At 57.2% G+C, this 27,259-nt stretch overlaps 12 protein-coding genes across 12 annotated transcripts; 5 read left to right on the forward strand and 7 right to left on the reverse strand.

Moving 5' to 3' along the window:
• Window positions 1–36: 36 nt before the first annotated feature.
• Window positions 37–2,007, reverse strand: L226DRAFT_17999 (uncharacterized protein). The gene is made up of 9 exons (XM_067672703.1): window positions 1,879–2,007; window positions 1,803–1,829; window positions 1,699–1,746; window positions 1,343–1,639; window positions 1,161–1,288; window positions 893–1,107; window positions 728–838; window positions 512–674; window positions 37–454 (listed from the first exon to the last, which is right to left on the reverse strand). Exons 1-9 carry the CDS (start codon window positions 1,912–1,914, stop codon window positions 118–120), a joined length of 1,362 nt encoding a protein of 453 aa, XP_067542739.1. The 5' UTR covers window positions 1,915–2,007; the 3' UTR covers window positions 37–117.
• Window positions 2,008–2,136: 129 nt separating this feature from the next.
• Window positions 2,137–4,826, forward strand: L226DRAFT_528364 (meiotic sister-chromatid recombination aldehyde dehydrogenase). The gene is made up of 12 exons (XM_067679342.1): window positions 2,137–2,388; window positions 2,451–2,781; window positions 2,843–3,025; window positions 3,076–3,233; window positions 3,284–3,379; window positions 3,431–3,555; window positions 3,612–3,958; window positions 4,011–4,192; window positions 4,213–4,217; window positions 4,303–4,352; window positions 4,413–4,539; window positions 4,610–4,826. Exons 1-12 carry the CDS (start codon window positions 2,227–2,229, stop codon window positions 4,704–4,706), a joined length of 1,863 nt encoding a protein of 620 aa, XP_067542740.1. The 5' UTR covers window positions 2,137–2,226; the 3' UTR covers window positions 4,707–4,826.
• Window positions 4,827–5,602: 776 nt separating this feature from the next.
• L226DRAFT_18169 (ribonuclease T2) lies at window positions 5,603–7,438 on the forward strand. Its single transcript, XM_067672708.1, has 9 exons — window positions 5,603–5,897; window positions 5,954–6,026; window positions 6,087–6,102; window positions 6,157–6,217; window positions 6,277–6,366; window positions 6,425–6,749; window positions 6,803–6,882; window positions 6,937–7,170; window positions 7,222–7,438. Exons 1-9 carry the CDS (start codon window positions 5,709–5,711, stop codon window positions 7,366–7,368), a joined length of 1,215 nt encoding a protein of 404 aa, XP_067542741.1. The 5' UTR covers window positions 5,603–5,708; the 3' UTR covers window positions 7,369–7,438.
• A 69-nt stretch (window positions 7,439–7,507) lies between these two features.
• On the reverse strand, window positions 7,508–9,211 carry L226DRAFT_564777 (uncharacterized protein; the record flags this gene model as incomplete). The annotated part of the gene is made up of 2 exons (XM_067683691.1): window positions 7,508–8,836; window positions 8,912–9,211. 2 exons carry the CDS (start codon window positions 9,209–9,211, stop codon window positions 7,508–7,510), a joined length of 1,629 nt encoding a protein of 542 aa, XP_067542742.1.
• A 368-nt stretch (window positions 9,212–9,579) lies between these two features.
• Window positions 9,580–11,355, reverse strand: L226DRAFT_528367 (uncharacterized protein). The gene is made up of 2 exons (XM_067679343.1): window positions 11,050–11,355; window positions 9,580–11,000 (listed from the first exon to the last, which is right to left on the reverse strand). Exons 1-2 carry the CDS (start codon window positions 11,050–11,052, stop codon window positions 9,639–9,641), a joined length of 1,365 nt encoding a protein of 454 aa, XP_067542743.1. The 5' UTR covers window positions 11,053–11,355; the 3' UTR covers window positions 9,580–9,638.
• Window positions 11,356–11,777: 422 nt separating this feature from the next.
• On the forward strand, window positions 11,778–12,080 carry L226DRAFT_564779 (uncharacterized protein; the record flags this gene model as incomplete). Its single annotated transcript, XM_067683692.1, has 3 exons — window positions 11,778–11,783; window positions 11,835–11,863; window positions 11,915–12,080. 3 exons carry the CDS (start codon window positions 11,778–11,780, stop codon window positions 12,078–12,080), a joined length of 201 nt encoding a protein of 66 aa, XP_067542744.1.
• A 582-nt stretch (window positions 12,081–12,662) lies between these two features.
• On the reverse strand, window positions 12,663–13,680 carry L226DRAFT_18228 (uncharacterized protein). Its single transcript, XM_067672712.1, has 2 exons — window positions 13,241–13,680; window positions 12,663–13,181 (listed from the first exon to the last, which is right to left on the reverse strand). The coding sequence occupies exons 1-2, from the start codon at window positions 13,534–13,536 to the stop codon at window positions 12,896–12,898; spliced, it is 582 nt and encodes a 193-aa protein (XP_067542745.1). The 5' UTR covers window positions 13,537–13,680; the 3' UTR covers window positions 12,663–12,895.
• Window positions 13,681–13,838: 158 nt separating this feature from the next.
• On the forward strand, window positions 13,839–15,893 carry L226DRAFT_541614 (DUF89-domain-containing protein; the record flags this gene model as incomplete). The annotated part of the gene is made up of 9 exons (XM_067682072.1): window positions 13,839–13,910; window positions 14,014–14,060; window positions 14,120–14,367; window positions 14,517–14,635; window positions 14,692–14,830; window positions 14,885–15,121; window positions 15,175–15,365; window positions 15,426–15,581; window positions 15,639–15,893. The coding sequence occupies 9 exons, from the start codon at window positions 13,839–13,841 to the stop codon at window positions 15,891–15,893; spliced, it is 1,464 nt and encodes a 487-aa protein (XP_067542746.1).
• Window positions 15,894–15,966: 73 nt separating this feature from the next.
• Window positions 15,967–19,392, reverse strand: L226DRAFT_549130 (WD40 repeat-like protein). Its single transcript, XM_067682651.1, has 6 exons — window positions 19,260–19,392; window positions 19,062–19,209; window positions 18,148–19,004; window positions 17,025–18,096; window positions 16,826–16,962; window positions 15,967–16,773 (listed from the first exon to the last, which is right to left on the reverse strand). The coding sequence occupies exons 1-6, from the start codon at window positions 19,292–19,294 to the stop codon at window positions 16,143–16,145; spliced, it is 2,880 nt and encodes a 959-aa protein (XP_067542747.1). The 5' UTR covers window positions 19,295–19,392; the 3' UTR covers window positions 15,967–16,142.
• A 530-nt stretch (window positions 19,393–19,922) lies between these two features.
• L226DRAFT_607347 (uncharacterized protein) lies at window positions 19,923–22,688 on the reverse strand. The gene is made up of 3 exons (XM_067685789.1): window positions 22,567–22,688; window positions 22,183–22,501; window positions 19,923–22,106 (listed from the first exon to the last, which is right to left on the reverse strand). Exons 1-3 carry the CDS (start codon window positions 22,620–22,622, stop codon window positions 20,397–20,399), a joined length of 2,085 nt encoding a protein of 694 aa, XP_067542748.1. The 5' UTR covers window positions 22,623–22,688; the 3' UTR covers window positions 19,923–20,396.
• Window positions 22,689–22,994: 306 nt separating this feature from the next.
• Window positions 22,995–24,745, reverse strand: L226DRAFT_607348 (NIPSNAP-domain-containing protein; the record flags this gene model as incomplete). The annotated part of the gene is made up of 9 exons (XM_067685790.1): window positions 22,995–23,520; window positions 23,574–23,646; window positions 23,717–23,818; window positions 23,879–24,048; window positions 24,126–24,193; window positions 24,252–24,346; window positions 24,401–24,446; window positions 24,503–24,605; window positions 24,659–24,745. 9 exons carry the CDS (start codon window positions 24,743–24,745, stop codon window positions 23,452–23,454), a joined length of 813 nt encoding a protein of 270 aa, XP_067542749.1. The 3' UTR covers window positions 22,995–23,451.
• A 259-nt stretch (window positions 24,746–25,004) lies between these two features.
• On the forward strand, window positions 25,005–27,090 carry L226DRAFT_497325 (uncharacterized protein). Its single transcript, XM_067677609.1, has 6 exons — window positions 25,005–25,438; window positions 25,507–25,629; window positions 25,689–26,096; window positions 26,153–26,513; window positions 26,572–26,729; window positions 26,785–27,090. Exons 1-6 carry the CDS (start codon window positions 25,049–25,051, stop codon window positions 26,995–26,997), a joined length of 1,653 nt encoding a protein of 550 aa, XP_067542750.1. The 5' UTR covers window positions 25,005–25,048; the 3' UTR covers window positions 26,998–27,090.
• The last annotated feature ends 169 nt before the right edge of the window (window positions 27,091–27,259 follow it).

Raw genomic sequence — 27,259 nt, forward strand, 5'->3', positions numbered from 1 at the left:
TCCACAAACCAAGGGATACAAACGAGAATGCTATGGAGACATGTACGGTACGCGATGTCCGACGCCGTGCATAGAATAGTATGAGGGCAACAGAACACATCCGGGAATATGCGAATTTCAGTCTACTTGATCTGCCCAGCCTCCGGGGAAGTCATGGGGGGGATCTCGTTGGGATGACGATTGCTGGGTTGACGCCGCAGTGTTAGATTCCTGCTGTGGGGCCTGGTTGGCAGCGGTGCTGCCGCTGCCACTCCCGCCACTGCCTGCAGCACTGCTACTTGAGGCACCGCTGCCGTGGTGGCCAGAGAACAGATGTAAAACATTCGACAAGATGCCCGTAGCGCCTCCGCTTCCGCCAGCGCCGCCAGATGGAGAACTATTGGATCGGTTGGAACCTGACGGCGGGGGACCCGATCCAGGGGCTTGCGAGCCGGGTTGAGGGACCAACTGGTATCTATGATATCCGATATCAGGAACCAGGAGCGCGTATCCGGTAATCATGATAACCAACCTGCACACAGGACATGTACCGCTTGTTTTCAGCCACGGGAGGATGCAAGGCTCGTGGAAGGGGTGCTGGCACGGAAGTGTGATCACAACTTGTTCGTCCGGGTCCTCTGTCCCCAGCGCGAATTGATCCTTGCACACCGCACAGTCCTTCTCCAGTAGAGGCGCTGAATTCATGTGAGCACGAAAGCAACATGGGTATGAGGAAGTGCATACGTACATCCTTGTTCCAGAACTTCTCGTGGCAACTTCTCAATTACTTCGTCTGTGGCGGGGACTGGCTGATGTGCATTGCTGTTCTCCATGATCTGAGAGATGATCTGATCCAGAGCTACCCACTGCTGTGAGCAAGCGGCCCTGCGTCGCCAGTGGCGAACGGACACACCTTCCTGGTTGAAAACGTAGTCACCCCATCTCCCAGGTTCAGATCCGCCAGCACCAGGCGTGGCTCCAGGTCCAAACACACCACCTAACAGCTCCGCAAAGGGATCTCCCCCGCGTCCTGGCCCCATCAGCGTGAGTAGGTATTGGGCGAGTAAGGGCCCTGTGATATTCGGTGAGCCCTGCTGGGTTCCATCAACATTCCGTGGCGGGGCGAAGCTAGCATAGCGGATGTCAGGGCCTGGTCATTGTGGTGACAGAGTGAATCTTACTCGGACAGTCTCGGTACACCGTCGGCGGAATCACGAGTACGAGGACTGTTCCCATAAACAAAGGTTCGTGTCTGGCCTCCCGGAGTACTAGAACGCTCGATGCGGATTGTGAACGCGCTGTTGCCTCCCTAATGCACCACGATGAGACGATGGGATCAGGGCATGTGAGCACTGAGACGTACCGTAGTATGTACCTGGGTTGGGTTGGATGTTGTCGCTCCTTCGCTCGTTGTTCTCCTAGCTTGAGTGCCAGATGAAGGCTCGCCTGTGCTCGCTGTTTGTGTGGCGGAAGGAGTGGGAGGAACACCTCCGAGTATAGTGCGAAGTCCGGCTGTGACACGGTCGGCAATGCGGGGAGCGAGCAAACGTAAGACCGTCGCACCTAGGAAAGGACCCATGTCTCCTGGCAATGGACCGTCGTCCCACTGACCACCCTCAGCCACCTGGAACTCTCGGGGATCATCCGCGGGGTTCTCTATCTGTATCGCCGGAGTGGTTGGATTTGGATCCTGGATGGACGCGCTATGGTGCAACCTACCTTCTCGACAAACGTTCCGTTACATGACGCACAGTGCGGATCCGGAACCTGGAAGACAGTCAACTACACGGAATGAGGGCGAGGCAGCCTACGCGGGAACGCACCATCAGCGGCCTCATCTCCGCATGACACTAGGACATTGCTCAGCAGCGTACGACCAGAAAGCGGAGACATACTCGCCTCATGACAGTACCACAAGGGCTCCCTGCTGGACATGGCGGGTAGTAATGGGAGATAGCGAGGATGGTGGTTGAAGGGAGGAGAGCTGAGCTGAGCTGAGCTGCCGCAAATGGCACATTCGCAGAGCAGAATCCAGATGACGTCGAGGCGCTGTAGCGACCCAATCGCGATTCAGCCACCCGGAACAAATAGGGCACAACAGCGCGGCCACGCGAGCAATAGCAGTCGTGCGACAATTGGGCTCACCAAGTCGATTGTCCCGGGCGGTTGCTTTCTGAACCAGCTCGCCCCGTTCGCCGACGCTGCAGCTTCTCCTCTCCGCGCACGCGTGTGCACCCCCGCGACACCATGTCCTATCACGACGTGGACTATGACTACGACGACGAGGGCGGAATCATCGACCCCGTGTGGCTCCTCACCATCTGCTTCGCGCTCGGCATCTGGCTTGTCGTAAACAGATACCAGTCTCTTCTCAACCGCGCCATCTTCTTCAGACTCGCACCCCCACCCGTGCGTGTCATTCTCTGCGTTGCTAGGTGCTCGCGAGCTGACGAGGCGCGTCTAACACGTAGCAAATTAAAGAAACATGGACAGCGCAGAAGCTGCCCGAACCCTCCCTCGAGGCACACCTTAGCACGGACGGCCTGCTCCCTGCGATACCCCTCGAAGGCCGGAAGTACATCACTGCTTACGACCCCGCTACGGCATACCATTTGGATACCATGCTTGCTGATTCACCACAAGACATCACGAAGAAAATTGCTGAGGCATACCAAGCCCAACCAGAATGGGCAAAGACTTCGTTCCATGACCGCAGGCGCGTCATGAGGAGTCTAAAGAAATGGCTCGTGGAAAACCAGGAGACGTGCGCGAAGGTTGCGTGTCGGGATACGGGAAAGACAAGTACGTGGCTACGCTTCACCCGCAGACGCGTCCACTCACGCGTTCGCCGCGTGTCGCGTAGTGCTTGACGCCGCGCTCGGCGAAATTATCACCACTTGCGCGAAATTGGACTACCTCATCAACCATGGCGAGCGCGTCTTGTCCCCGGAAAAGCGGTACAACAACCTTTTGATGTTTTACAAGTCGTCCTACGTGTATTACGAGCCGTTGGGTGTCGTGTCGGCAATTGTCTCTTGGAATTATCGTGAGTGACATCTCTTTCATCGGGTGCCTCTCTTTTACACGCTTGGTCAGCTCTGCACAATGCTTGGTCCCCTATCATGGCTGCTCTGTTCTCCGGAAATAGCGTTGTTATCAAGTGCTCTGAGCACGTCGTCTGGTCGACATCTTGGTTCGTTCAGGCGATTAGGGAGTGTCTGAAGGCTTGCGGCCACTCCGAGGATTTGGTCCAGGTATGCAATCCAGTTATTTGCTTGTGGAGTATCTGTTCAAGCCTCAATAGCTCGTCTGCTGTTACCCTGAAGATGCAGAGGCATTGACGAAGTCACCCTTCATCCGGCACATTACCTTCATCGGTTCTGAACGCGTAGGACGTATTGTGAGTTCGCGTGTGCTGTCTTCCCAGAACGGTGTTGATCTTCCTTCATAGGTTGCGCAAGCGGCTACCGAGTACCTCACGCCTGTGACACTCGAACTCGGAGGCAAAGATCCTGCTATCATCCTCCCTTCGACTGACCTGCATAAGTACATCAGCCTACTCATGCGCGGCGTATAGTACGTACCTCTTGCAAATTGACCCCTGGGGTACGCCTACTTACGGCTCGTTATAGCCAGAATGCAGGTCAGAACTGCATAGGCATTGAACGTATACTTGTGCACGAGTCTCAATACGACGAGCTATTTGAGCTCTTCACCGAGCGCGCGGACAAGCTCCGTCCTGGTCACTCACTGAAGAGCCCTGGTGATGGCGTTGCGCCCGTCGCGGATGTTGGTGCCATGATAGCTGGTGACCGATTCCCCGGTCTTCAGCATGCCATCCAGGAAGCAGTTACTCAGGGTGCAACTTTGACCGTTGGTGGTGAGCCTTGGACGCACCCGTACCTCGAGAGGGGATCGTACTTCAAGCCTACTCTTCTTGGTGACGTGAACCCGGATTCCGCTATCGCACAATCGGAGCGTGAGTGGTTCCGGTATCGTCCAATTCAACACAGGGCTTACCATTCTCCTAGTCTTTGCGCCTATCGGTCTGATCATTAAGTATGAGACGGTCGAGCAGGCTATCGAGATCGCGAACAGCACGCGGTATGGGCTCGGCGCCAGTATCTTCGGACCTGTACGAGACGAGTGTCTCAAGGTGGCCAAGCGTCTCCACTGCGGTATGGTCGCGGTCAACGACTTCGGGGTGTTCTATGTGAGTGACGTCCTTGTAACCTCAATATCAGTCGAGCTAACATACCAACCAGCTCAAGTGCGTACAATGCATGCTACCATCGGCCGATGACTGACACAGGTGTGCATTAGTCAAGATCTGCCATTCGGAGGCACCAAGGCTAGTGGCTATGGGCGGTTCGGTGAGTTGCAACGACCGTGATTGACAGGTATAGCAGCGTCTGATGGTGCCGCCCACGCAGGTGGCCCCGAGGGCTTGCGCGCGCTCACGAACACGAAGGCGATTGTGGTGGACCGATGGGGGTGGGCAATCCAGACGACGATCCCTGCAGTCCTCGACTACCCTGTGCGCTCCGTTACGCAGAGCTGGTAAGCGCTCCCGCTTCATCATCTGCGTCATGCTTGGTGGGCCGCGTGAGCTCACCTCGGCTTTATCCAGGGACTTCATCAGCGGTTTAATCGGGTTCCTGTACGCAGATGGGTGGCGTACGAGGATAGATGCCCTCATGAAGCTTATCCGCGCGAGCGGAAGGTGATTCCGTGGGATCCGCTACCACCGAGAGTTAGGGATTTAGGTAGTCTGCAGCTGGAGCTGCACGTAGTGTGCGAATGTACTGACGATCTAATTACGACTTGGACGATATTTTCAGCTCGCCCTTCGTTAGCGCCGCGGATGCAGACTCCTCATTGACATCGCTCAGGTACTCTGACCGGCGTCGCTCCAAAAAGTGTCAACTCGCAGAATGAAGTATGGCGGTGAGACTGGAGACGGAAGCATGCACACTGCGGAGAAGCAGAAACATGTGTTAGTCGGGGTTGTGATCCATATCAGGGATCGTCCATGTGGTCCCGCTTGGTGCTGTTCACTGCCCAGCCCACCACGCCAGCTGTGGCGGCTTCGGCCTGTCTTCCGTTTCTTGCCTACCCACGTTGCTAATACCTAGCAGCAACGTTCTACTCACAGGTGCCCATTTATCTCTCCAACATGCAGTTCCTGACAGCTGCACATGCGCTAATCCTTCTCGGACCCGAGATGATTGTTACTCCGCCGAACTGCGACGCAAAGAACGATCCATATGTGCACATGTGATGCTCCACGCACGATGTTCCCAACACGCCCAGCGGGGCAACAACATGCCTCTGGCAACAACCTCGTTATTCTTGGACGCCACATTCGCAGCATGCAGTGCAGACGTCCTATCTTGCTCGTCTCGCCCACTCCGGTGTGCCCTCCTTTCCGAATCGCGCACGGATGCATATGGTCTCCGCTCGCGTGGAAGCATATCGCTGCCCTCACCATGTTGCCCGAGCGCGTTTGTATCTGAACAGATGGTGATTCGCCGGTATCCACCCAGGGCACTTCGCGCGAAGCTTCGGAACACCTTCCTCCTTTTAATTGACATGTCACGGCTGCTTCCATGGCGAAGGCGTATAAGAGCTGCAGCTCACTCCATCGAATTTGTTCCTGCAGCTGCCTCCACAGTCCACCCCGCGGTCCCTGCTGCTAGCTGCACCCTCCACTCCCCGTGCTCCTCAGGATGCTTGCTGCTACTCTGGCTTTGGGAGCCCTCGCGGGCTCCGCGATCGCGACGCCGTCGCTCACCTCCCCTGTCGACGCTATGAACCTGTTCAGCAAGCGCATCAGCTCGGGATGCTCGACCAGCGGCTCCGCTTCCTGCCACAACACGACCAAGCAGACGGATCTCTGCTGCTTCGAGTCGCCGGGAGTGCGTGTGCCGTCGTTGCGGAGAGTAGGAAGGGTTGCTGATGCTGCTGTGCATAGGGTCTTCTCCTCCAGACCCAGTTTTGGGACACCGACCCCTCGACTGGTCCGTCAAACAGCTGGACCATCCACGGTACGTTGACGTCGATGCTGGAGGATCGTCAGACGTCTTATCTTATCTGATGTTTCCCAGGTCTCTGGCCCGACAAGTCAGTATTCCTCTGAAGCATCCCCTCTGCACATCCTTACCTCTGAGCTTATAGCTGCGATGGCACGTTCACTGAGAACTGTGATTCATCGCGCGATTACACCGACATCGCCGACGTACGTCTCTTCTTCCTCAAGCGTCCATATCAATGCCATACTCATTGTTCGTTCTCCAGCTCTTGACTAACCAAGGCGCGAGCGACACCCTGTCCTACATGAAGGAGTTCTGGGTCGACATCAATGGCCAGAACGAGCAATTCTGGGAGGTGAGCACTGTTTGCACCCATACGCGCAACATGGCATCCTCACCTGGGAGCGCGCCAGCACGAATGGAGCACCCACGGAACCTGCTATAGCACCCTCAAGACCTCCTGCCTGCCGTCGGGAAGCGCAAAGGGCGCCGAGGCAGTCGCGTTCTTCCAGACCGTCGTTAAGCTGTTCAAGACCTTGCCCACCTATGAGTGGCTCGCCGACGCTGGCATCACGCCCGACAGCAGCAAGACGTACACGCTCACCACTCTCACCAACGCCCTGAAGTCCGCATCGGGTGTCACGCCCGCGCTGAACTGCGACGGCAGCTCCCTCAATGCTATCGAGTGGTACTTCAACTTGAAGGGCTCCGTCATTGACGGCGACTTCGTCGCCATTGGTACGTCTCGCGCAAGTTGGCTGCGCGCCAAGATACTAACGCAGTTCTACTAGATGCGCCGTCGAAGGGTTCCTGCGGCTCGAGCGGCATCAAGTACCCGCCCAAGTCCGGAGGCACCTCCACGACCACCTCTGTGAGTTTGAAGCAGCTATGGCATCACACAGGACACTGACGCGTTATCATACAGGGCGGTAGCTCTCCCACTGGTGGCTCCGGTAGTCTGCCCAGCAAAGGCACGATCCACGCCAGCACCACCGGCGGTCTTCTCACTGGCGGAACCTGGTCCGTGCAGACCCTTGCGACCTACACCTTCTCTGGCACCAGCAGCAGCTTCACGATGTCGACGTCGAAGGGCAACTGTGGTGTTTCCAGCGGCCAGCTCACCTGCGGTAGCGGTGTCAGCGCGACCAAGTTCTCTGCTGTGAGCCCCTCTCATTAGATATTATCACCATTAATTAACTTCGCTTTTAAGGTCACTTCGGGCAGCAACTTGCTCCTCGCTGTCTCCGGCTCGACGTCATTCTCGAGCGACGCCACCCCGAGCGGAACCACGCAGGAGACCGTCTTCACAGGCACCAGCCACAGCAAGAGCTACACGCTCCAGATCGTCTCGTCTTGAATGGCGTCACGTCGGACTTGCATGGAACTTTGAAGCGTCGGACCTCGTGTACGATGGTGTACTAATCGCTGCTTGTGCGTGTACTACGAGTTGTACAGTAGTAGTAGCGATGAAAGAATATCCGGGCAACGGACCAACCTCAGGCTTGGAGAGTCTCCCGGACCATCCGGATCCTATGGAAGACCTTGGTCCATGCAAGGTCATAGTTGCGCCCGTAGTGCCGTAGCGCGAGGTCAATGCTGGGGAACAGGCGGTGAATGTACTCTGCCATCCGCGTAGACTCTTCGTTCGTAGTCTCTCGTTCTGTCAGACGATCGAAGATGTCCAGGTGGAGGAGAGGATGGGGAGCCGGCATGCCGCCGGAGGGGAGGACGAGGGCCCGGTGGTCCAGGTATGGCAGGACTAGCTCGCGGAGGTTAGGGCATGATCGCGCAAACAGCATGAGTATAGCTGGGGTAGGCGACGGCCCGTCCGGGTGCCAGTCGCGTATGCACAGCGAGAACGTGCGCAGTGCGCTCCATCGCTGCGCGATGTCCGCGAAGGTCTCGTTGGCACCGGAGAGCTGCAGACGTCCGCCGAATTTGAGCTCGAACGTCTCCAGGTTCTGCATGGGTAAAATTGGGTGGAGGAGAGTGACGAGGGGTATCGGAGCGGGCCGGGGTGCGCGGGGTATGTAGTGTTGCATGTAGATCTCGAGGACGAGACTCTGCATCACCTCCGAGGACACGGCGTTCGCGATGGCGTCCATGAGGGCGGGGTAGTCGACGGTGCTGTTTGGGTCGTCGATGACACAGACAGTCAGCGAGCGTAGCTGGGGAGCGTGCAGAGCGGTGAACAACTGAGTGACGCTCTGGCTCTGGCTCTGGATCCTCAGCTCTCGCAGGTTCTCCATCTGCAAAAGGGGCAGAGATGCAGAGCCCGGGGCGCCGACGGGGGCTATGTTCGAGTCATTGGATAGCGTGATGTGCAACGAGACGAGGGCGAGCTTGGACACGAGCGTCGTAAAGGAAGGGAAGTCGAGGGTGAACGACCCGTACAGCCTGCGCAGGCGCGGGAACTGCACGAGCTCCTCCACGATCCACGACTCCGCCTGGGTAGGGATCCTCAGCTGGAAGGTCTCGAGCGCCGGAGAAGCGTCCCGGAGTCGCACTAAGAGTGGCTTGAGATCGATGTCTCGCCACAGTTGCGCAGATGACCTCTGCCGTGCGAAGCTGAGGGTGACATCTACGAGCCCCGGGGAGAAGGCGTCGGTGAAGCTGTAGTCCCGCGAGGAGACACGCTTCCATTCAATGGTGCGGAGGGCCGACAAAAGTGGTTGGCCTCCGTTGTGTTCGAGCAGGGTCTTGAAGAGATGGGCTTGCCCATCTCCGCACATAGAAGAGTCGTAGAACAGCCTGCGAACGAACTTTGAGTACCAGAGGAAGCGATCCCAGGGACCTGGTTCGTCGTACAACTTGGCCTCGGCTAGCTATGAAACATGGCCATCATTGCGTACACCAGTCAGTTCTCTTGATCAACCACGAAGAGATATATACGAACGCACCAAATTGATGTATTCTTCTGTGCACTCCTTGGGTAGCGCCACATTGTCTGGTGCGAGCAAATGCCATAACGGCAGTAGCGAGTCGATCTGTCCCCAGAGCAAGCGCACCGCAGGCTCCGTGAACGAGCGGCACACTCGCGCACAGGCCGCGAGATCGCACTGCGCGAGTCTAGGCTCTGATCGGCGACTTTGCGACTCAACTCGAGAAGAGGTTACTTCCTCGAGGATCTTGAACAGGACGTCGTAATTGTTCAGCGCCTTCCGGCCACTCATGATCAGGCTGCCCAGGAGTTCGGACATAGTCCCACACGCAGGGTCCTGTGAGGCTGTCAGTCCGATACACCGAACGCTGGGAAATGGGGTACACGTACACTCACAGTGAGACGTAAATATCGAGCTGAAGGGAAGAGAAGCAGAACTGTCAGAGGTGCGTATATATTGTGCGCACCACATGAGGATTACGAAATTAGGAACGTCGGCTGAGAGCTCTCCCTAAAGGTGGGGTGACTACCAAAGCCCAGCGATCTCGTGTTCAGCACCTCTCACGGAAGGCTTTGAGCGGCGAGAGTGCGCAGCGAAGGCAGGGCACTAACCTTGTCAAGTAAGCTGCGGCACGGTGAGAGCACAGTTGCTTGGCAGGCGCCGGGACACGGCAAAAACGGCGCACACGTCCGTTGCACCTGGATTACTGGCAAATTGGGACATTTACGCTGGTATCGTTACCTATCTAGGGGAGATATGAATGAGACGCGGCGTGCAATAGCCCACTGGCACTAGGCCGCGTTGGCGAGACGCGCAAGCAGTCGAAGACCTTCCACCACGGCATGCCCGGGTTCTTGATGTACGATCGGAAGCTGAGGTCCAAGTGCGGGAAGAGGTTGTTGACCATCTCCGCGAGGGCGAGTACACGATCAGGTCCTGCTGTCCCCATCGACCTGTCGTCGGCGATGAAGAGTCGACGCAGCGCGTGGCCGTGTAACTCTCTGTAGAGCGCGGGGTCTACGTCGATGCGGTAATTGAGATAAGGGAGCACGAGATCTTGAAGTCTCGGGCAGGAGCGAGCGAATCGCGCGAGGACAGCTGGGGTAGGCATTGGGCCGCCCTCGTGCCATGCGCGGAAATCCAAACGTAACGTCTGAAGCGACGGCCATGATTGCGCCATTTCTTCAAACACGTCGTCGGTCGCCCAAAGCTTGAGCGGTCCGTCGAACCTGAGGGTGAACGTCTCGAGGTTAGGCGTCTGATGGAGAAGTGGCTGGAGCAAGGCAGATAGCGACACCGAGGGGTCGGATGGAGGGAGTTGATTATAGTCGTATGTAGCATTGAAAGTGAGATGTAGTCGGCGGAGGGTACTAGAGATGAAGGCTCTCGCGATTGCAGCAGTGCAAATAGGGAGACCCGGACCGCAGGGCGTGGTATCGAAAATGTTTAGCTCTAGGGACTCCAGTGAAGGTAGGTTGAGAGTAGCGAAGAGTCGTGATATGTCAGGGCTTGAGCCGTGGAGTTCGAGAACATGAAGGCTAGAAGCCGTCATGAAGACATCCGTCTCGCACTCTCCGGACACTCTAGCATTGAGAGAGGCGAGGTTAGGCATGGTGAGGAGTGCATGGACGTCTTCGAGAGAAAGAGTGGGCGAGAAGTTGATCTTGCGTAGGCTCTGGAGTTGTACCATCTCGTCGACGAGCCAGTGACCTGCATCATCTAGGACCTGGAGGGTGAACGTGGCTAAGTGAGGGGATGCATCCTGCAGACATCGCAAGACAGTGAGCAAGCTCTCCTGGTCACTGTGCGAGACATGGTATACAATGCGAAGTTCTGAAAGACTGGGGCAGACCATCGAGGGCAGATACGCGTCTTCAACGGATGCCCAGCTCCAAGACAACGAGCGTAGAGAGGGGAGAAGAGGCGCCCCTCCGTTACGCTCCAAAAGGAGGTGCAGGAGTCGCTTATTCCACATGGAGGCGGCGGCCAAACCGCCATGCCCACCCACCATGTGTGAGATTGCGACTCGCAGTGTAAGAACATAGTGCGCGTGGTTCAGGAATCGGTCCCAGCACTTGGAGTCGTTCCACAGCTGGGCGTCGACAACCTACGGCCCTATCAGCATCGCATTCCATCAGACCTTGGGAGATGCCTACCATACGGAAGCACTCTTCGTTATACTTGGCCTGGAAAGGAAGATCTAGCGGCGCGAGGAGCTGCCATAGTGGTATGAAGCCATCGAGAGTGCTCCAGAGAACCCGCACGGCGGGATCATGGAACGCATGGCACACACGGGTGCACCGGGCGAGGTCCCCGGGTGAGAGGAGATACGGTCTTTGGGAACCGCGGGTACGTTGTCCACTGAAGACCCGCCATAGGATGTCGTACGTCTCCACCAACCTGCGGCTCGCGGAAGCTGTCGCGGGCGTGCTGTCGACAGAGACGTGGCAGCGGGCCGGAGGAGGCTGGGACATATGTATCCGTCACAATGTCTAAGGGAAGTCGGGATCGATCAGCTTTCCTCGGCGAGCGTGCCGCGATGCCGGCCCAGAAAGCACTAGTACTGACCGTGGTGGTTTGTGACAACACGCATGTCGGCGCCTCTTTATCCCGGGCGCCAGGATGCCCAACTGACAGCAGCAGCAGCGGGATGGCGGGGACAGGCCTGTCTGTCCGATCCTCACCAACCTCTGCGTCATCGCGCACTGGCCGAGTCATCATCGTGGCCGTCAAGATGACGCGCCTCTTGGCCAGTGAGCGCATATATAAGCTGCCAGCTAGATGCACACACTCGCACTTCCGATCACATCCCACTGCACTTCGCACTAGAACCCACCCTTGAACATTGCAACCATGCCTTCCCAGCAAGAAGATCACGCTCAGAATGCAAGTAGTCTCTCCTCTTGCATGTCCTAGGTCTCGACGTTGACACCGTCGACAGGTCGCTCGTGGCCACAAGGCCGCTATCAAGTAAGTTCAGCGAGCAATAGGTCGGAAGCCACCTAAATTTACCGTATCCAGCAACCCCAACGTCTCCGAGGAGGCGAAGGACCATTCCCGCCAAGTCCTCGAGGAGATCGAGGGTACGTCCGACGGCGACGCATTCATTGCGAGCACTGGCAGCAAGAAGTCCGACAAGTACGACGCTGATACTGCTGCCCGCAAGGCTGGCCAGGTACGCTTTTGAACGTCTGTTGTGGCTGTTGTTTGACATAGTGAGTAAGCAGTGAATGCGAAAGCACGTTTCGCCTCTTGCGACATGGAGTCCATAAGAAACAATGTTCCATTGCATAGTCGCTTGTCGTGGCCACTGCCGCGATGATTGACAGACACCATGTAGTGACCCATGCCCGCCCGACGGCGTCGTTCCTCTGCATATGGGGAGTACATATCATCCAAACGCGGATCCGGACTTAGATGACTTCGAAACGCCGCGGTGTCACCAGTCCACGTGGAGGACGGGCGCAGTCCGCGTACATGCCCCTCCTCCCTCTTCCGTGCTCCGTGCTCCGTCGGGCTCGGCGGCGGCCAACGCATCTGCTCTGCGCTCTTTCTCTACCGCCCGTGCGTGCGCGCCCTTCAGCAACCGCGTACCAATATCTGCGCTGCATTAGTGACGGGGCTGTGGGGCTCTACTTGGTCGCGGTGCAATCGGGGGAATAGTCGGTAGGAGCCACATAAACTCAGCGAAGTCATCCGAAAGCGTGCGCGCAACGACGGACATCGCACCCCTCCGGCCCCGATCAACTTGACTAAAGGGACGTGCTCGGGAGCTGCGCAACTCAGGGGTACAGTACTTGATCTCCATCGCGACTCTTCCTCGCCAAATGTAGCTCTTACTCGCTGCCGCAGCCGTGGGTGATGAAGCAGACAGCCTCGGATGGACGGAGCGGCATCGGAGTGGGGTCGGTGGTGTGACAATTTTACGAGTGGACGAGGGACCCTCGATGCAAGCAAGGCAATCTTGGTTACGTTTGCGTCAGAGCGAGTTCGCCTGTATGATTACGCGAAGCACAGGGGTGGCCCCACAGCTTGACCTGCTGTGGGGTGTGGCAGGAAACGTGGCTTGTGTGAGAGGCCGTACAGAGTTGTAGGAAGAGAAATCAATGCGGGGCAACGGATATGGACAGGATCCCCATCCGACGTCCGATCCGTCGAGTGGAGCGAGGAATCAGAAGCAGCCGGTAGTTCGTGTGGTGTGGCCGGGGCGCGGAGAAAGGCAGGGCAAGAAATTCGGGATGTCGAGTTAAACAGGCAACCGCGGAGCGACGCCCTCTGGAACGGGGGACTGATAATGGCATGATAAGCCCGAGGGGACTACAATACATGCCGAAGTCATCAACGTACGAGTGCGCCGGCTCGAGTCGAAGCAGATCCATATGACTACCATTGCCGAGCGCAGCGGCGCTAGAAGCGGCAAGTGGGAAAGCAGCAGCCAACGGCGAGCAACACGCAGCCAGCGACGACGGCGGCGGCGAGTCGCGTCGATGCGTGGTGGGTGGCGTCGGCGAATGCGGCAGGGCTCTTGCCTGTGATGGGTTAGTCGGCTGCTTGACGCGTGACGTCATGCCCAACTGAGAGCAATCATGATTCATGGACGCCGGGGTCTTGAAAAACAAGCAGGGTCCTTTGTGGCATGCCATCTTCTTTCCTTTTGACCGCCACCCGCTCTCTATAAAACCGCCAGGTCAGTCCCTCGTCCTCACCGTCCCATCCATCATCCCTTGTGCCCCTCGTCCATACCGAATACCCCGTCCCCTCCACCCGTGCTCTATACCCTCTCGCCCCCACCATGTCCACCGACTCCTACTTCCCCCCAACGCCCCCTCACGAAAATGCTGACCCCGTCTACCCCGAGCAGAAAGATATGAGCGCCCAAGTCATGCCCAACGGTGCTGCGCCACCCCCCAACAAGACGACAGGGACAAAGGATGCTCCCAACCGCATGTCTCTCAAACTGTCTCATCTTCCCAGTCGGCAGAAGATCAAGCCCGTGTACCCCCGCTCGCCCTCAACGGTACGTCCGCATCCTTTTGCGACTGTACCTTTGTACATATACCGTCCCCATATGCTCCTGCCTGCATATATGCGCGAATTCTGCTGACCTCCAATCATTGCAGATTGACCCCAATAACCCGCCATGGCCCGCTTACCGTGGCTACCACGAGTACGTTGTGTTGCTACCATTGCAGCGTGCGCGCCACACTAAGCCTGATGCACCCTCAGGTATTCATTCGCCTATGCCACTATGGGCCAACGTCTCCCAACCATTCTTGGCAAAGCAATTGAAGACGTGGTGCTCACTTTGAACCAGGAGTACGATGAGGAACGCGTTGTCGACCTCGTCCAGTGCATCGAGCGCATGGACGCTCTTATGAAGGAGCTTCAAGCGCAGGCCAAGCTTCGTCCCATCATCGACGACGGAGAGGCTGACGTCGCGCTTTGGAACAAGTTGATCGCAAAGTACTTCCAAGGTGAGTGACACTCTGTACGATTTTGTCTGTTGTCAACTCTATTGCGACGCAAATCATTCCCACGCTTGGAATCCGTCGTTATCGGAGTCCTTTTGACTGCGCTCTTCCTTTTACTGTCATAACGCAGCGACTGACCACATGTCAAACAGGCAAGACTTTCATGAATGCACCTTGGCTCTTTGCCGAGGCATACAAGTATCGTCGTCTGCAGGAGTGCTTCAGCGTCAGCAAGCACTGGAAAAACTATGACGTCTTCTTCCGACAGAAGGTGAGCGAGTACATCATGCATGTCTATCCGCCCTGGCTCATCCTGAGGTCGTACAGTGCGACACATTCTCGCGCTCACATGATGCAGTCTTTGAGCTTTCCATGCGATTCGCGGAGCCGTTCGTTCTCAAGGAGCACCTCTCACCCGAGGATAAGCTCGAGGCCGAGCGACTTATGTTCATGGAACTTACTCAGAGTACGTCTCCATCCTATGCAAGAATGCGTCCTCTCTTGCTGACATCCATTTAAGTCTGTCTCTGGGGCAACTCAACTGATCTTTCGCTCCTGATCAACATGACCGAGGAGCAGATTAGGTCTCTCCAGTCCACCGGGGGTGCCAACCTTGCGGCAACGGAGAAGAACATCCTGGGCAACCACATGAAGCGCCTCTGGGAGACAGTGGTCAGTCTGCGTGCCAACACTGGTGGACGTATCGACTTCGTCCTCGACAATGCTGGCTTCGAGTTGTATTGCGACTGCGTCTACGGTAAGTGTCGGGCTATAGCAGCTTGTTGCCCTCTACTCACCTATCACATACAGCCGACTTCCTGATCCAGAGTGGACTCGCGAAGGAAGTTCGCTTCCATGGCAAGCGGTACCCCTGGTTCGTCTCGGACGTTACGAAAAAGGACTGGTCGTGGTTGTTGAACACCATGGTGTACGGTCACCTCTTCCCGAATGCGACCGAGGAAGAGAGGGACAGTATTCGCCGTCTTGGTATGCGTTGGAAGGTGTGTGCGAGTGCAAATTCGCCACGAATGTATGGCTGATCTCGTATCTCATTCACCCAGCAATACGAGAAGGAGGGCAAGTGGGTGTATGAACAGCACCCGTTCTGGTGTACCGGCTTCACCTACTGGGAGCTCTTCAACGAAGCGCCTGATCTGTTCCTCCACCTCTCGCGCTCGGATCTTGTCATCTTCAAGGGTGATCTCAATCATCGCAAGGTACACATTCACATACCCTGCCTTTGCTCATGACCGCACGCTGATGCAATCCTCTAGTTGACTTACGATTGTGCCGCACCTCCGTCCACCGACTTCGAGATCGCGATCGGTCCTATGGCATCTGCTGCGGGTGCCCCAAGGGTCTGCAGTATGCGTACTATCAAGAGTGATGTTGTTGTTGGTCTTGGCCCCGACGGCGACCAGCTTGCGGAGCGCCTCGACAAGGAGGAGGAGGGCTGGAAGATCAGTGGCAAATATGCTGTTGTTCTTTTGTCAGAGGGCAGGCCGGGAGAGAAGGTCATCTTCACTTGAGCCCAGCCCCTTCTCGCAGGACCGATGTACGATATGATGGACCCGCAGCATACCTCTTCTACATGTATCATGCACCTTTCTTCATGTCATTGTCTCGACTTTGTCTTTGTAGCAGCACGCCCTAGAATCAATTAATGACTCGCCTCTGTTCGTGGATTGGGAAGAACGAAGAAGTGAAGGATTGAAAAGGAGGCAATAAGAAATGCGAAGTGTGATTACTGTACTTTTATGCATGCCGCGAAGGTACCCCTACACTGACACTGCGACGGATCTATCGACATCCATAGCAAAAGCATCGGCATCCTCATCGTCGTCACCAAGCTCGCCAAACATACCGTCGTCCATCTCCGAGAGAAGGTGCTCGACGACATAGCTGTCCTGGAGCAGCTTCTCCATTCGTGTCAAATGGCGCTCAGTATACGGGATGAGCGCGTCGACAATTTCCTTCAGCGCAGTTGCGCCGCGTCCTTCGGAGGGGGCGACCGCTCCTTCCGTGCCGCCCGCGACGACGACGTTGAGCGCCGCTTCCTCGTCAAACGCACGCGCCAGATCCTCGGCTGGGCGGAGCTTGACGATCGCGTGGAGCACGCGCTGCGCGACAACGCTTGTCCGCGCGTTCGCGTTCCAGTCCCGGACGTAGCGAAGGAGCCGCGCGAGGTCCGCCCCGGGAAGGGTGCGGAGGACCTCGTCGACGGCTGGGTGGCCCGTTATGGATATGGACGGAGTCCGCATGGATGCGTCAGTGTCGGTGTCCGCGTCCGCCGAGGACGGGAGCGAGGAGAAGAGCGAGTGGAGGCGGCCGGGCTGGGCCATGCTGATTGCGAGGAGGATCGCGTTGCGGTAGTCGTGCAGAGCAAGGTAGTTGGCAAAGTCTTGTTCCCTGCGATGATTATTAGAAGGCAATGAAGCGTGGATGAGACGAGAGGGCTTACTTCAGCACAAGTTCCGCTCGCTGTGTCTCCTCCTCGACTTGCTGCTCTTCCGTGCAGTCTTTCCAGAACGTGACAACGGAGTCGGCCGCACCAGACACGATCGTAGACTCGTCGCTGCTGATTGCGAGTGCCCAAACCTGCGCAATCAAAAATGGTCAGCCTCATGCATGCAGGGACCACCCAGCCGGTGGAAACTCACCTTGTCCTCGTGGTTGTCCATGGTTGCCGCACACGTCTCGTCGCGGACGTTCCAGAGCTTGACGAGCCCGTCGCTCGCGCTGCTCACCATCTGCATGCCAGCATTGATGAAGTCCACGCGCAGCACCGAATTCGTATGCCCCTCGAACGTCTTGACACATGTGAAATCGTCCAGACTCCACAGCTTAACGGTCTTGTCGCCACTGCCAGTCGCAAGCACCCTTTCCGCCTTCCCGAAACGCACGCACCACACGCCTCGCTTGTGGCCCTTGCAGGTCCCGACCAGCCGCAATTCGCCCCGCACGCCCGTGCCCGTCGCCACATACTCGATCTCCCACACCTTGGCCGTGCGGTCCTGTGAACCGGAAACGAGCAGCCGGTCGTTTGGCGCGACATCGAGCGAGTTGATGTCCTTGTCGTGCGCCTTGTGTGTCGTCAAGCTCTTGCATTTGACTGCATGCGCGCCCTCGTCGTCTGCTGCGAGAGGCACAGAACTCAGGTCCCACATTTTGATCGTGCGGTCCTGGCTTCCCGTGAACATGAACCGCAGGTTGTCGCCGCCAGAGCCTGACGTGGACGGAGAGTCGCCCGAGAACGCTTGCCGCGACATCGCTATCGCGCCGACGCTCTCAGCGTGCCCCTCGCAGACGGCAACGCAACGCCACTCCGGGACTGTCTGTGCGTCTGTTTCGCCTCCGCTTGCCTGTGGGCGCACCGGGGCCCAGATGCGCGCCGAGCGGTCCTTGCTGCCGCTTGCCAACACGCGACCCTGCGCGCCGTGGTCTAGACAGAGCACAATCTCCGAGTGCCCCGATATAAGCCGGGCGTCAAGGGAGGAGGTTGAGTACACTCGAATGAGCGAGGAGTTAGTGGCGAGCGCTACGTGGGTGTCGGACAGTTGGGAGGAGGCGGCAGACGCCTGGACGGGGAGGTAAGGCGACAGGAAAGTGGCGTCAATAATTTCATCGTTGAAGCCGATGAACTGGCGGCTCAGTGTCTGGGTCGAGAGCGAGTGGAACAGAATGTTCTGGTCGGCGTGGACGGAGACGATGGTGGATGTGGACGGTACGTAACTGCAGGCTTCTGTGAGCGCTTGTGGCACAAAGCTACCGAGAAGGACTTACATGGCGTCTACAATTTGACGTTGTTCCTCCTGGTCCTCGGTGGTGTCCCCTTGTTCCTGTCCGAGGGTGAAGAGTACGTTGCCGTCGCGTGCATCCCATATCCTGACCAAGCCCCTCTCGCCTCCGGTGTAGAATCGGAGCTTCCCAGGGCCAGAGGGTGCGCCCGCAAGGTCCTCATCAGGGTGCAAGAGACCAACTGCCTCGACGCGCTCGAGCACAGGAATAGTCTTGTGGAGTACAGGCGAAAACTCAGCAGCCCTGCCCTTTCCTTTATTGCTCTTCTGCACCGAAGACGCTTTGGAGGAGATGTCCCAGATAAGTACGACGGAGTCTCGGCCTCCGCTGACAAGCCACTTCCCGTCCGGGGAGACATCGAGACCGCGCGGGACCGATACGTGACCCTCAAGCACGGCCTCTGGTTTCGACCCGCCACTCGCCCGCGCAGCAGCAGCGGAAAGATCGAAGATGCGGATGCGTGTGTCCACAGATGCCGTGATAAGCTGCATCTTCTGCTCACGGACAACAGAAGATGGGTCGAATGGGTAATTGAACGCGAGTGCGCTGACGACACCTCCATGGCCCTTGAAGAGGTGTGTGACGTAGCCGCGATGAATGTCCCAAACCTTGACGACGCCGTCGGCGGAGCCTGACGCGAGGTATGTCGAGGTCGGGTCGGACTTGCAGACGTGCACGGGCGCGTCATGCGCGCGGGCTATCACCCGGACAGGCTTGATGGGTTTCGTCTGCGGTGTGAACGAGGACGGGATCTCATAGATACGGAGTGACAGGGAAGAGGTGAAGATGAGGAGGTGGGAAGAGGACGGGGTGATGCAGAGGGACGTGATGGATTCCGTGTCCTGCAAGCACGGTCCGCGGTCAGGCAGCGGCAGGAGTGCGAAAACATGACCACTCACCCCAGAAAAGCGACATATCTCCACGCCTGCCTTGATGTCTGTGAGCAACGCGTCCTCCCCTACGCAGGTGACTAGTCTCGATCCATCGGGAGTTATTGCCACAGGCCCTGCGGTATGCAGCGGTGCTACAACTCGGCCCTTTTTGAAGCTGTGTGTGCACTGTCAGAGGCGTGCGATTCGAGGCATGTGAGGACGTACGCGGTCCTGAGCTTCGGGCGGTGGGCAGCGTCCATGGGAGAGACTCGGAGAGGGACACTGGCAGTGGACTCGGAGACAGACGCGGGCTCGCGCGGGCGTCTGCGCGAAATTCGCGGGGTGTTTGTTGTTGTTGACCAAGAGCTTCAATCCCACTCCTTCCAGCGCCTATCACCTTCTGATCGCGGACCGGGGTTCGAATGGTGTGAACAGACTGAATGCTCTGCAAACTCAGCTGCTTCTCGTCTGATCGTGCCGCACACGCCTCCAAGAAATTACGAGAGAGGCGCATGCGCACGTCTCGCTACCTGTCACTTCTGCCGTCCTCAGCGGGAGAATCACACAGCGGAGTTTCCCCTGCCACCATCAGAGGTGCTATCTCCCCACACACGGGCGCTGGGACCCACCGCGCCCGTCTATAAGGTCAGAAAATGGCAGGCTTGTTTCCAGAGCGAGTCCGGCACATATGGCCCGCTGCCCTCCCCGAACCAGCGTGCGCAGCCATCGGCGGCGAAGGGGACACACAAGCCCAGGAAATAAAAACAAACCGCCATATCAGGAAGGCCACTGCCCAACAGAGAAGCCCCCTCCGCACTCCGCCTTGCTTCTCCGTCAGGGGTCGCCAGGAGAGGTGTCCACAGGCCTCGCAACCCAATGCAAATTTCAGCCCACAACACATCTCTCGTCCGGCAGATTTAGATGTCCGAGTGGGCTCGCTCACGAGCACCGTGCGCCTGGAAGAGATCTGCCGTCCCTTCCCGGGAATCGGCTATTAACACATCTATACTATCAACATCGTGCATGGACGCGTACGGCGCTAGACTAAACCAAGAACCCAATAATCCTGAAAGGAAGGCATTATGCATAAGTCAGTGGGAAAACAGATATGATTACAACCCCCGGGGAGATCCAGTAGTAGACCTGACGGCTAGGAAGATGAGCTATGTGCTAGTGAGTAGACATGAACGAAGACGGAGACACGCCGGGCAGTGGGCGGTAGACAGTAGACGTAAACGAAGACGCATGGACTAGCTACGAGAAGAAACAAAGAAAAGTCAGAAGTGAGGAACCATAAGGTCATGAAGTCAGACCAATGGGCGGGAAGACAAAGAAGACGCGCAAGCATGGACGAACGGGTAGTCACCGCGAATACTTCCGCTGCTGCTGCTCTCGTGCCTGATACAGCCGGAGTGTGTCCTCTACCGCTCGCCGCCTCTTGGCTTCTTCCTCCGCCGATTTCTCTGCCTGCAGCCTGCGGCGGGCCTCGTCCTCCAGCATGTTCTCCGCAACCTTGAGCGCGGCCTTCGCACGCTTGGCCTCCGCCTCGACCGCGGACAGCTGGTCCGACAGCCTCAACGACGCGTTCACTGCGTCCTGCGACTGCCGCCGGAGTCCCGCCATCTCCATCTTTAATCGCTCGATCGTGGAGTCCGCGTGATCACCAGCCGCGTAGCTTGAGAACGCCCCGTGAAGTACTGACCGGCCGGATTGCCCCTGCGAACCGGAATAGCTGCGATGGCTCGAGCCGGAATAGGAATTCGGACCGCGCTTGGGGGCCCGAGGGTCGTATCTGTACGGCATGTCATCCGAGCTGGAGTAGTCATCGTCGGAGTGGTATGTCCCATCGCCGTCTTCTTCCCAGTCCATCTCATCATCGTCGTCATCGTCGTAGAACCCGTGATTGCGTACGTTCGACGCGCTGAACGACCGACTGTCCACAGGACGCAGCTTGGCGATGGTGGGTACGGGCTGTGGATGAGAATTGCTATTCGCAGGCGAGTGCTGGTGTGAATGCGGCTGCGAGTGCGGGTGCGAGTGTGGCTGCGAATGCTGAGGTGAATGCTGTTGCGGGAGTTGGTGCGAGTGCGAGTGGTGAGAATGTGAGTGACTATGTGGGGACGACTGCGAATGGGAATGCGGAGGTGGCGGAGGTGGCTGCTGCTGCTGCTGCGAATTGGTGTGAGGAAGCGGAGGCGGCGGCGGGTGAGAGTGCGGGTGAGGGTGAGAATTGGGCGGAGGCGGGTGAGAATGATGATTGGGCTGGGACTGAGGTGGCACATGAGCATATGGCGAAGGTGGTGGAGGTGCATGTTGGTGCTGCTGCTGATGGTGATGCGGCAGCTGATGGGACGACGGAGGTAGTGAATGTGTATGCGGTGGTGGTACAGAATGCGGGTGGGGATGAGGATGGTGGGAGTGCTGAGGATGAGTATGAGGAGAATGCTGTAGATGCGAGTGCGGGGGGGGCTGTGAGTGGGTATGTAGTGGAGGCGGTGGTTGGGCATGATGCGAAGGTGGTTGCGCGTGTGGAGGTAAAGGCAGCGGTTGCTGGGGGTGCGGCGATTGGGTGTGCAAGTGTTGCTGTTGGGGAGGTGGATGAGGCGGGGGTGGCGAGTACGAACGATAGTATGGCCTATTGGGAGTAGGTTGAGGACCGGGGGGCAAGGGGTCTTGATAGTACTGTAGCGAGTCCTCCGAATGCCTATGCATGGGAGGCTGCTGCATTGAAGCAGAGGGAGGTCCCGAAGAGCTCGAAGCAGTATTTGGTGACGCGGTCATGATAGTTGAGGTCGCAGACGGTGGCGGCTGCGCGGGCATGACAGGATATGGGGGTGGCTGCATGTGTATGTGCATAGGAATAATAACTCCAGGGGACAACGGACCCAAACCATGGATAGCACCTAGTTCTGAACCATCATTTTTTGCTCTCCCGCCTCTTTTCCTTGGACGTTTCGTTCCCGGGGGCGCGTCAAGGTTGACGGTCCAGTATGATCCGAAACCAGGATCGGAGGGTGGACGAGGTTGTCGCTCGAACAGGCGATTCAGGGAGAGGTGATGCCGAACAGATTGCTGAGGTGTGCATTCAGCCCCCTCCGAAGCGCAGATACGAGGTAGGGGCCGATCCCGAGAGCAAAAGAGGACATACCTTCCACGCCGGACCCGCCGTCTTATAATATGGGTACTTCCTCTCCATCGCAGCGTATATCTCCCGAATAGTCAACCGTTTGCGAGGACTCCCCAGTATGGTACACCGTAGGATTACGGGAAGCGTGTGTTGAGGGCGGCCATCTGTATCCGGAAGGCAGGCGAGGGTGTCGGGGCAGTCGGGATGCGGCTCATGGGCCCGGATGACGACTTCTGCACGTGGAGGCGCTCTGACCTCGACTGCCGTGTTGCTGCTCTCGGACGTCTTTTCTGTGGGAGAGGCGGTTGTGCTACTGGGAGACGGGGCGGCGGCCTGTAACCTGGTTGATGGAGGCGGATGCGGGGATGAGCGACGTGGAGGGTGGGGAGACGAGGAGATACATGCCTGGCAGACGGATCATAGGAGGACTCGGGGTTAAGGAGGGAGTTGAGGCTGGCCATGGGGAGGGCGGAGGGAGGAGAGGGAGGCCAGAGGGAGTGTGACGGGGGAGAGGAAAAGGCAAGAGTAGGCGCACAAGTTGAGCTTGTGGGTCCAGGACCCCCACTAGCCCTTTGTTCTGTATTAGATCCGACGTCCCGATCCAAACAAACGCACAGCCTTTAGCCTCGCAACAAATGTGTCTCCCTCACAACACACAACATCTGGCCCCCGGATGTCCCAAATCGGCCCCTAAGGCAGCTCTTGTGTTTTTTCCCTGATTTATGGGCGAGTACACTCGGAATGCTAGCACACCCATGCCACAACAGCGTTTGATGTGGTTTATCGGGCTTTCGCGTGTGCGAGGCACAAACCGGAACAGCCCCTTGCGCAATGACTGATCAACCAATGATAATCCATAACAAGCCGACTGGGGCACCCATCGATCGAGCGCAGCTCGCGAAAGCCAAGCGACCTGACACCTCCCTCGCTGAAACGCATCATTTACGCTCACTTCTCCGGTTTATGGCCCTTGTGGGTCATCCTGCCGCATCCAACTCAACCCGACTATCAGTAGCGTCTTGCCCACGTAATTGGCCCGCCCGAGCTGCAATTTGATATGGAATGGAATGCTGCCGCCGGGATCGCTCGGCGCGCGCGACGCTGTCAACAGCGCGTTGCGCCAGCGGGGTAGGTTGCAACTAAGCCTATTCCGGAGTCATACATGTACACATGCACTTTCCAAGCGCGGTATGTAAATGACAGCGTGGATGACCATGAGGCCGTCCACACATGTCGGGATATAACGAGTCCTCAAGGCGGGCCGACGCGACCCCGCCACCACGAGCCGCTCTACTTGAGCGGGCTGAAGGGCAGCGGCTCAAGAATGATGGAGTCCATCAGCATGGAATACTCCGCGGTCTACACGGGGTCCTCATCAGCATTTCGGCGCATTCGAATGGAAGTCAGCGTACCTTCGTCACGGTCTCTGACCAACCGTCAAGAGCCCATGCCTTCTCGCGGGTCTCCTTCCTAGTCTGCAGGTCACTGTGAAATTAGGTATACAAACGGTCGAGTATAAGTGGCATGATCGACAGGGACAAGAACAAACACGCACGGGTACTGCCACAGATGATGGACTTGGTGCAGCCGCCCCACTTGCGAGAACCAGGCTCCAACAGGTTCAACGAACTTGCGGCGCGCCTCGATTCCTCTGCGCCTGTCATGTCATGGAACATCAGCCCAGGCACCGTTCAGCTTTGGTCTGTGGCGATCTCACCATGCATGTTCCCACTGCAACAGCGTGCCGGGGTGCAGTTGGTACGTCCGGAGCTCGAAGACGCCTCCTTCAGTACGGGGAGGGGTTGTAGGGAAGAACGCAAACTCCTGGCAAAGTTGCTGGCTACGCGACGTCAAATAGGGTATCAACTTGTTGTACGTGTTGATGTGCTGTAGCATGGATGCAGACACATGATCGGCGTCAACAACAGGAACATGTGGATCTACTGACTCAAACAAGTACCCACCTCAGAGCTCCTGATCTTCTGAGTTGTCTTGTCGTACCCTCCATAGTTCTCGTATTCTAATATGTGGACTGCAAGTGCAGAGCGATTCAACATGCGAAGTTTCAGCACGGAGGAGCGAAGACGTACAGAAGACGTCCTGTTCGCCGACGACAGCCTCCCAACTACCAGTCAGCTTCACATGCAACTCCGGGTCGGCCTTGATAGCGGTGTAGTATGCCTCTCTACCGTTGTGCATCAGCATGCGTGGTACACCGTGACTTACGAAACCTGCTTACGCCGCCTTCTTGTAATCCGGGACTGCGTCGGGCTTAACCTTGTGCACTTTGGACGCGTCCAGCCGTGTTCGTGTGCAGCATGCACCACCGGATATCACACACCTTCAATGCCATGTACATATTTTCCACGTGCCACGACCCTGGAATGCTGCTGGATGGAGACGTCACCCTCTTGCTTTGCTTCCGGAGATCCATGCAGTATGGACTAGCGCATTCTAACGTCACCTCCCTGACGTCCACCCCAAGCAGACACCTTACCTGGACTGAGATCGCTCTCTTAACCTGAGCCTGCACCACCGCGCGAGGAGTCTGCTTCAGGGCCTGTGCGCCGAGACGAGACAACATAGTCGAGCCTTGAGGAGACGACAAGCGAAGAATAGAAGGAACGTTGAGTAGCACAAATACAGTCAGTAGCAGGGCGAGAGGCTCAGGTCAGTGAAGAGAACAACAGAGGCGGGAATAAGGCGGAGGTGGTTGCGTCGTCTGCACTGTGGGGAGGCATATGTATGACGCGGGCGGGGCAACCGCTTCGCCACGTGCACCCTCTTGATTAGCGCCCATTTAGGCACCGCGCGCGACCGCGACAAGGCGCGACGATGGGGACGTCCCGATCGACGTCGAGCTCGTCCTCCGCCGTCGCGGTCCCTCATGATTACCCTTAAACATATCTTCCGCGCCGTTGAAACTATCGCGGTTCCTGTTCTCCTTGGTTTGGTCGCTCGGCATTTCTGGGGCGACCAGCAGGAACAGACCCCGCCCTCGTTGTATCTTCCACTCCTTGCCGACATCGACTTTGCCCCAAGAAAGCTCCCCGTCACGTACCGCACTGGAATCCCGGAGTTCGACACATATGAGCGCGTATCGGCCCTACCGAATGTCACCAACGAAGGGACGCCTGATGTCACTGCCGTTATACTCAACTGGTCTCGCTTTCCGAACGTTATGCTTATAACGTCTCTGCTATGCGCGCCGTGGCTGAACGGGACGATTGCCGAAGTTTTCATTTGGAACAACAACCCTCGGAGACTCACATACGAAGTGTGCATGTTGCCTTTCCCCGGTGCACGCATTGGAGCGGTCAACTGACCGGCCTGGCTCACTGATAGGATATGAAGAATACCGGTTGCCCAAAGTCGAAGCTGCGCATCCATAACGCTCCTGCAAATTTGCTCTTCCAGGCACGATTTATGGCTTGCGCGCAGGCGGATACCCCATATTGCTTCATTCAGGTAAGCTTAGGCTCATATTCAGCTCCGTATCTTCGCTCACAGCCTTGGTCCCGCCCCAGGACGATGACTACCTCGTCCGCTCGGAGATTATAGATACCCTTCGTGCACGCATCACCGCACCGGGTGCCTCGCGTACCATACATTTGCTTCCTCCCCACGAGCATTTGTCGACCACTCTCCGGGAAATTCACGTCCCCCGTCCAGATGAGTCTCATATATCTGATATCCATACGTCCTTTGCCTGGCTCGGATACGGGACGATGCTGCACCGGTCCGAAGCTCACGACTTCCTGAATCTCATGCGGTATCTCAAGGCGACGCCGGACGAGATGAAGATGGCAGATAACTTCTATGCTATCCTCAAGAACAAGGTTCCTGAGGTCTGGTTTGACCAGGGTTTCGAACTTGGCGGCGGTCAGGCGTTTACCGCGGGTTCCGAAGGAGACGAACGCAACAAAAACTATACGGTACGGCACCACAGTTGTCAATATCCCTTTTCGCGTCCGCTTACTCCTTGCCGTAGCTGCGGGCAACACGATATCTGGAGTCACTAGCACACTGCGGCCGCGTCTCATGTGATGACCCTGCAGTCAATGGACATCCCAAACGCAAGCTGCCTTATGTCAAGCTTGACGGGCCGCAGACTCCAAATCCGATTCCTTGGACTCGCACCACCTGTCGTGGGGCTGCATGCCTACTCGAGAGCAATATCCGCACAGTCTCTGACGCGGTTTCACACGCGGCGAGCAAAGTCGCTGATATACTCGCTTTGGAAGTCAATAACGCTGAAGTACTCGGCGATGCTGGGAAGGCCAACTATTTGGAGCATGCGCTGTCTAACGCCGTGGACTCGCAGCCCGGAAGTGTCTTCCGCAGTCTTACCCGTACGTCGGTCCTATCTTAGCCTGTGCTGTGCCTTACGTTTCCCCACTCTGTACCTAGACGCAGCCCAAGGAGATATCATCGCCCTCGATAGTCTGACAGACATTTCCGATGCACGAGAGTGGACTGCAGTTGAACTCGTATGGTTGGTTGACTCCCCGACGGAGGACATTTTGAAATCTTGCACGTTCGAATGGTCATCCGACAACACCACATGGGTAAGCAGCTGTTCAGGTTGTATTCAGATGCCGGCAGGTGGCTGATGTTCACCAGAACGGTGTTTCTCACCCTCTCTCCTGCTATAACACGGATCAGGAGGCCGTAGTTGATGGCACGCAGGTCCCGCTGAGAGAGTGCAGCGTGCAGATGTTGCTTAGCTCCGGTGCGCTGCATTTGAGAGCAACAGGGCAGTATTTTAGAGCACGGCTAGGGGAGGATAGGGTAGCGCGATGGACAGTTTCTGAAGTTTGGCTCCGCGGCATCTAGATAGTCCGGAGACCGCATGCAGTTGTTTCAAGTTCATATCCATTGACTGAGACTGCATGCAATACGTGCCCCATGTCTGATAAGACAGCCACGACACGTTGTCTTGCATGGATTGCTCGATGCCCAACGAAGTGACGAGGATGTTGGGAATTCGGGGTTGAGGGCAGGGGCGAAAGCGCTCTCAGGATATCCGCCCACACCGACGGACGCGCGCTCGAGCTCCTCCATAATCTACACCTTGACGCCATATACACGTTCTCAA

Source organism: Lentinus tigrinus (genome assembly GCF_003813185.1).
Source record: "Lentinus tigrinus ALCF2SS1-7 unplaced genomic scaffold L226scaffold_1, whole genome shotgun sequence".
NCBI lineage: Eukaryota > Fungi > Basidiomycota > Agaricomycetes > Polyporales > Polyporaceae > Lentinus > Lentinus tigrinus.

Bases quoted from the DNA above. Each gene is read 5' to 3' on its own strand.
- L226DRAFT_18169 (XM_067672708.1), top strand. From the start codon at position 5,709: ATGCTTGCTGCTACTCTGGCTTTGGGAGCCCTCGCGGGCTCCGCGATC. The intron at 6,218-6,276 runs GTACGTCTCTTC...TTCGTTCTCCAG, and splicing joins ATTACACCGACATCGCCGAC to CTCTTGACTAACCAAGGCGC. The intron at 6,883-6,936 runs GTGAGTTTGAAG...GTTATCATACAG, and splicing joins GCACCTCCACGACCACCTCT to GGCGGTAGCTCTCCCACTGG.
- L226DRAFT_549130 (XM_067682651.1), bottom strand. From the start codon at position 19,294: ATGGACGCTGCCCACCGCCCGAAGCTCAGGACCGC. The intron at 19,210-19,259 runs GTACGTCCTCAC...GTGCACACACAG, and splicing joins CGCCCGAAGCTCAGGACCGC to CTTCAAAAAGGGCCGAGTTG. The intron at 19,005-19,061 runs GTGAGTGGTCAT...CCGTGCTTGCAG, and splicing joins AGATATGTCGCTTTTCTGGG to GACACGGAATCCATCACGTC.
- L226DRAFT_528364 (XM_067679342.1), top strand. From the start codon at position 2,227: ATGTCCTATCACGACGTGGACTATGACTACGACGACGAGGGCGGAATC. The intron at 3,026-3,075 runs GTGAGTGACATC...ACGCTTGGTCAG, and splicing joins AATTGTCTCTTGGAATTATC to CTCTGCACAATGCTTGGTCC. The intron at 4,540-4,609 runs GTAAGCGCTCCC...GGCTTTATCCAG, and splicing joins CGCTCCGTTACGCAGAGCTG to GGACTTCATCAGCGGTTTAA.
- L226DRAFT_17999 (XM_067672703.1), bottom strand. From the start codon at position 1,914: ATGTCCAGCAGGGAGCCCTTGTGGTACTGTCATGAG. The intron at 1,640-1,698 runs GTAGGTTGCACC...CCGGCGATACAG, and splicing joins ACGGAACGTTTGTCGAGAAG to ATAGAGAACCCCGCGGATGA. The intron at 1,289-1,342 runs GTACGTCTCAGT...GTGGTGCATTAG, and splicing joins CAACCCAGGTACATACTACG to GGAGGCAACAGCGCGTTCAC.
- L226DRAFT_607347 (XM_067685789.1), bottom strand. From the start codon at position 22,622: ATGGCCAGCCTCAACTCCCTCCTTAACCCCGAGTCCTCCTATGATCCG. The intron at 22,502-22,566 runs GCATGTATCTCC...TCCATCAACCAG, and splicing joins TCCTATGATCCGTCTGCCAG to GTTACAGGCCGCCGCCCCGT. The intron at 22,107-22,182 runs GTATGTCCTCTT...TGCACACCTCAG, and splicing joins CGGCGGGTCCGGCGTGGAAG to CAATCTGTTCGGCATCACCT.
- L226DRAFT_497325 (XM_067677609.1), top strand. From the start codon at position 25,049: ATGATTACCCTTAAACATATCTTCCGCGCCGTTGAAACTATCGCGGTT. The intron at 25,630-25,688 runs GTAAGCTTAGGC...GTCCCGCCCCAG, and splicing joins CCCCATATTGCTTCATTCAG to GACGATGACTACCTCGTCCG. The intron at 26,514-26,571 runs GTACGTCGGTCC...CTCTGTACCTAG, and splicing joins TGTCTTCCGCAGTCTTACCC to ACGCAGCCCAAGGAGATATC.
- L226DRAFT_18228 (XM_067672712.1), bottom strand. From the start codon at position 13,536: ATGGCATGCCACAAAGGACCCTGCTTGTTTTTCAAGACCCCGGCGTCC. The intron at 13,182-13,240 runs GTACGTTGATGA...TGCCATTATCAG, and splicing joins CGACTCGAGCCGGCGCACTC to TCCCCCGTTCCAGAGGGCGT.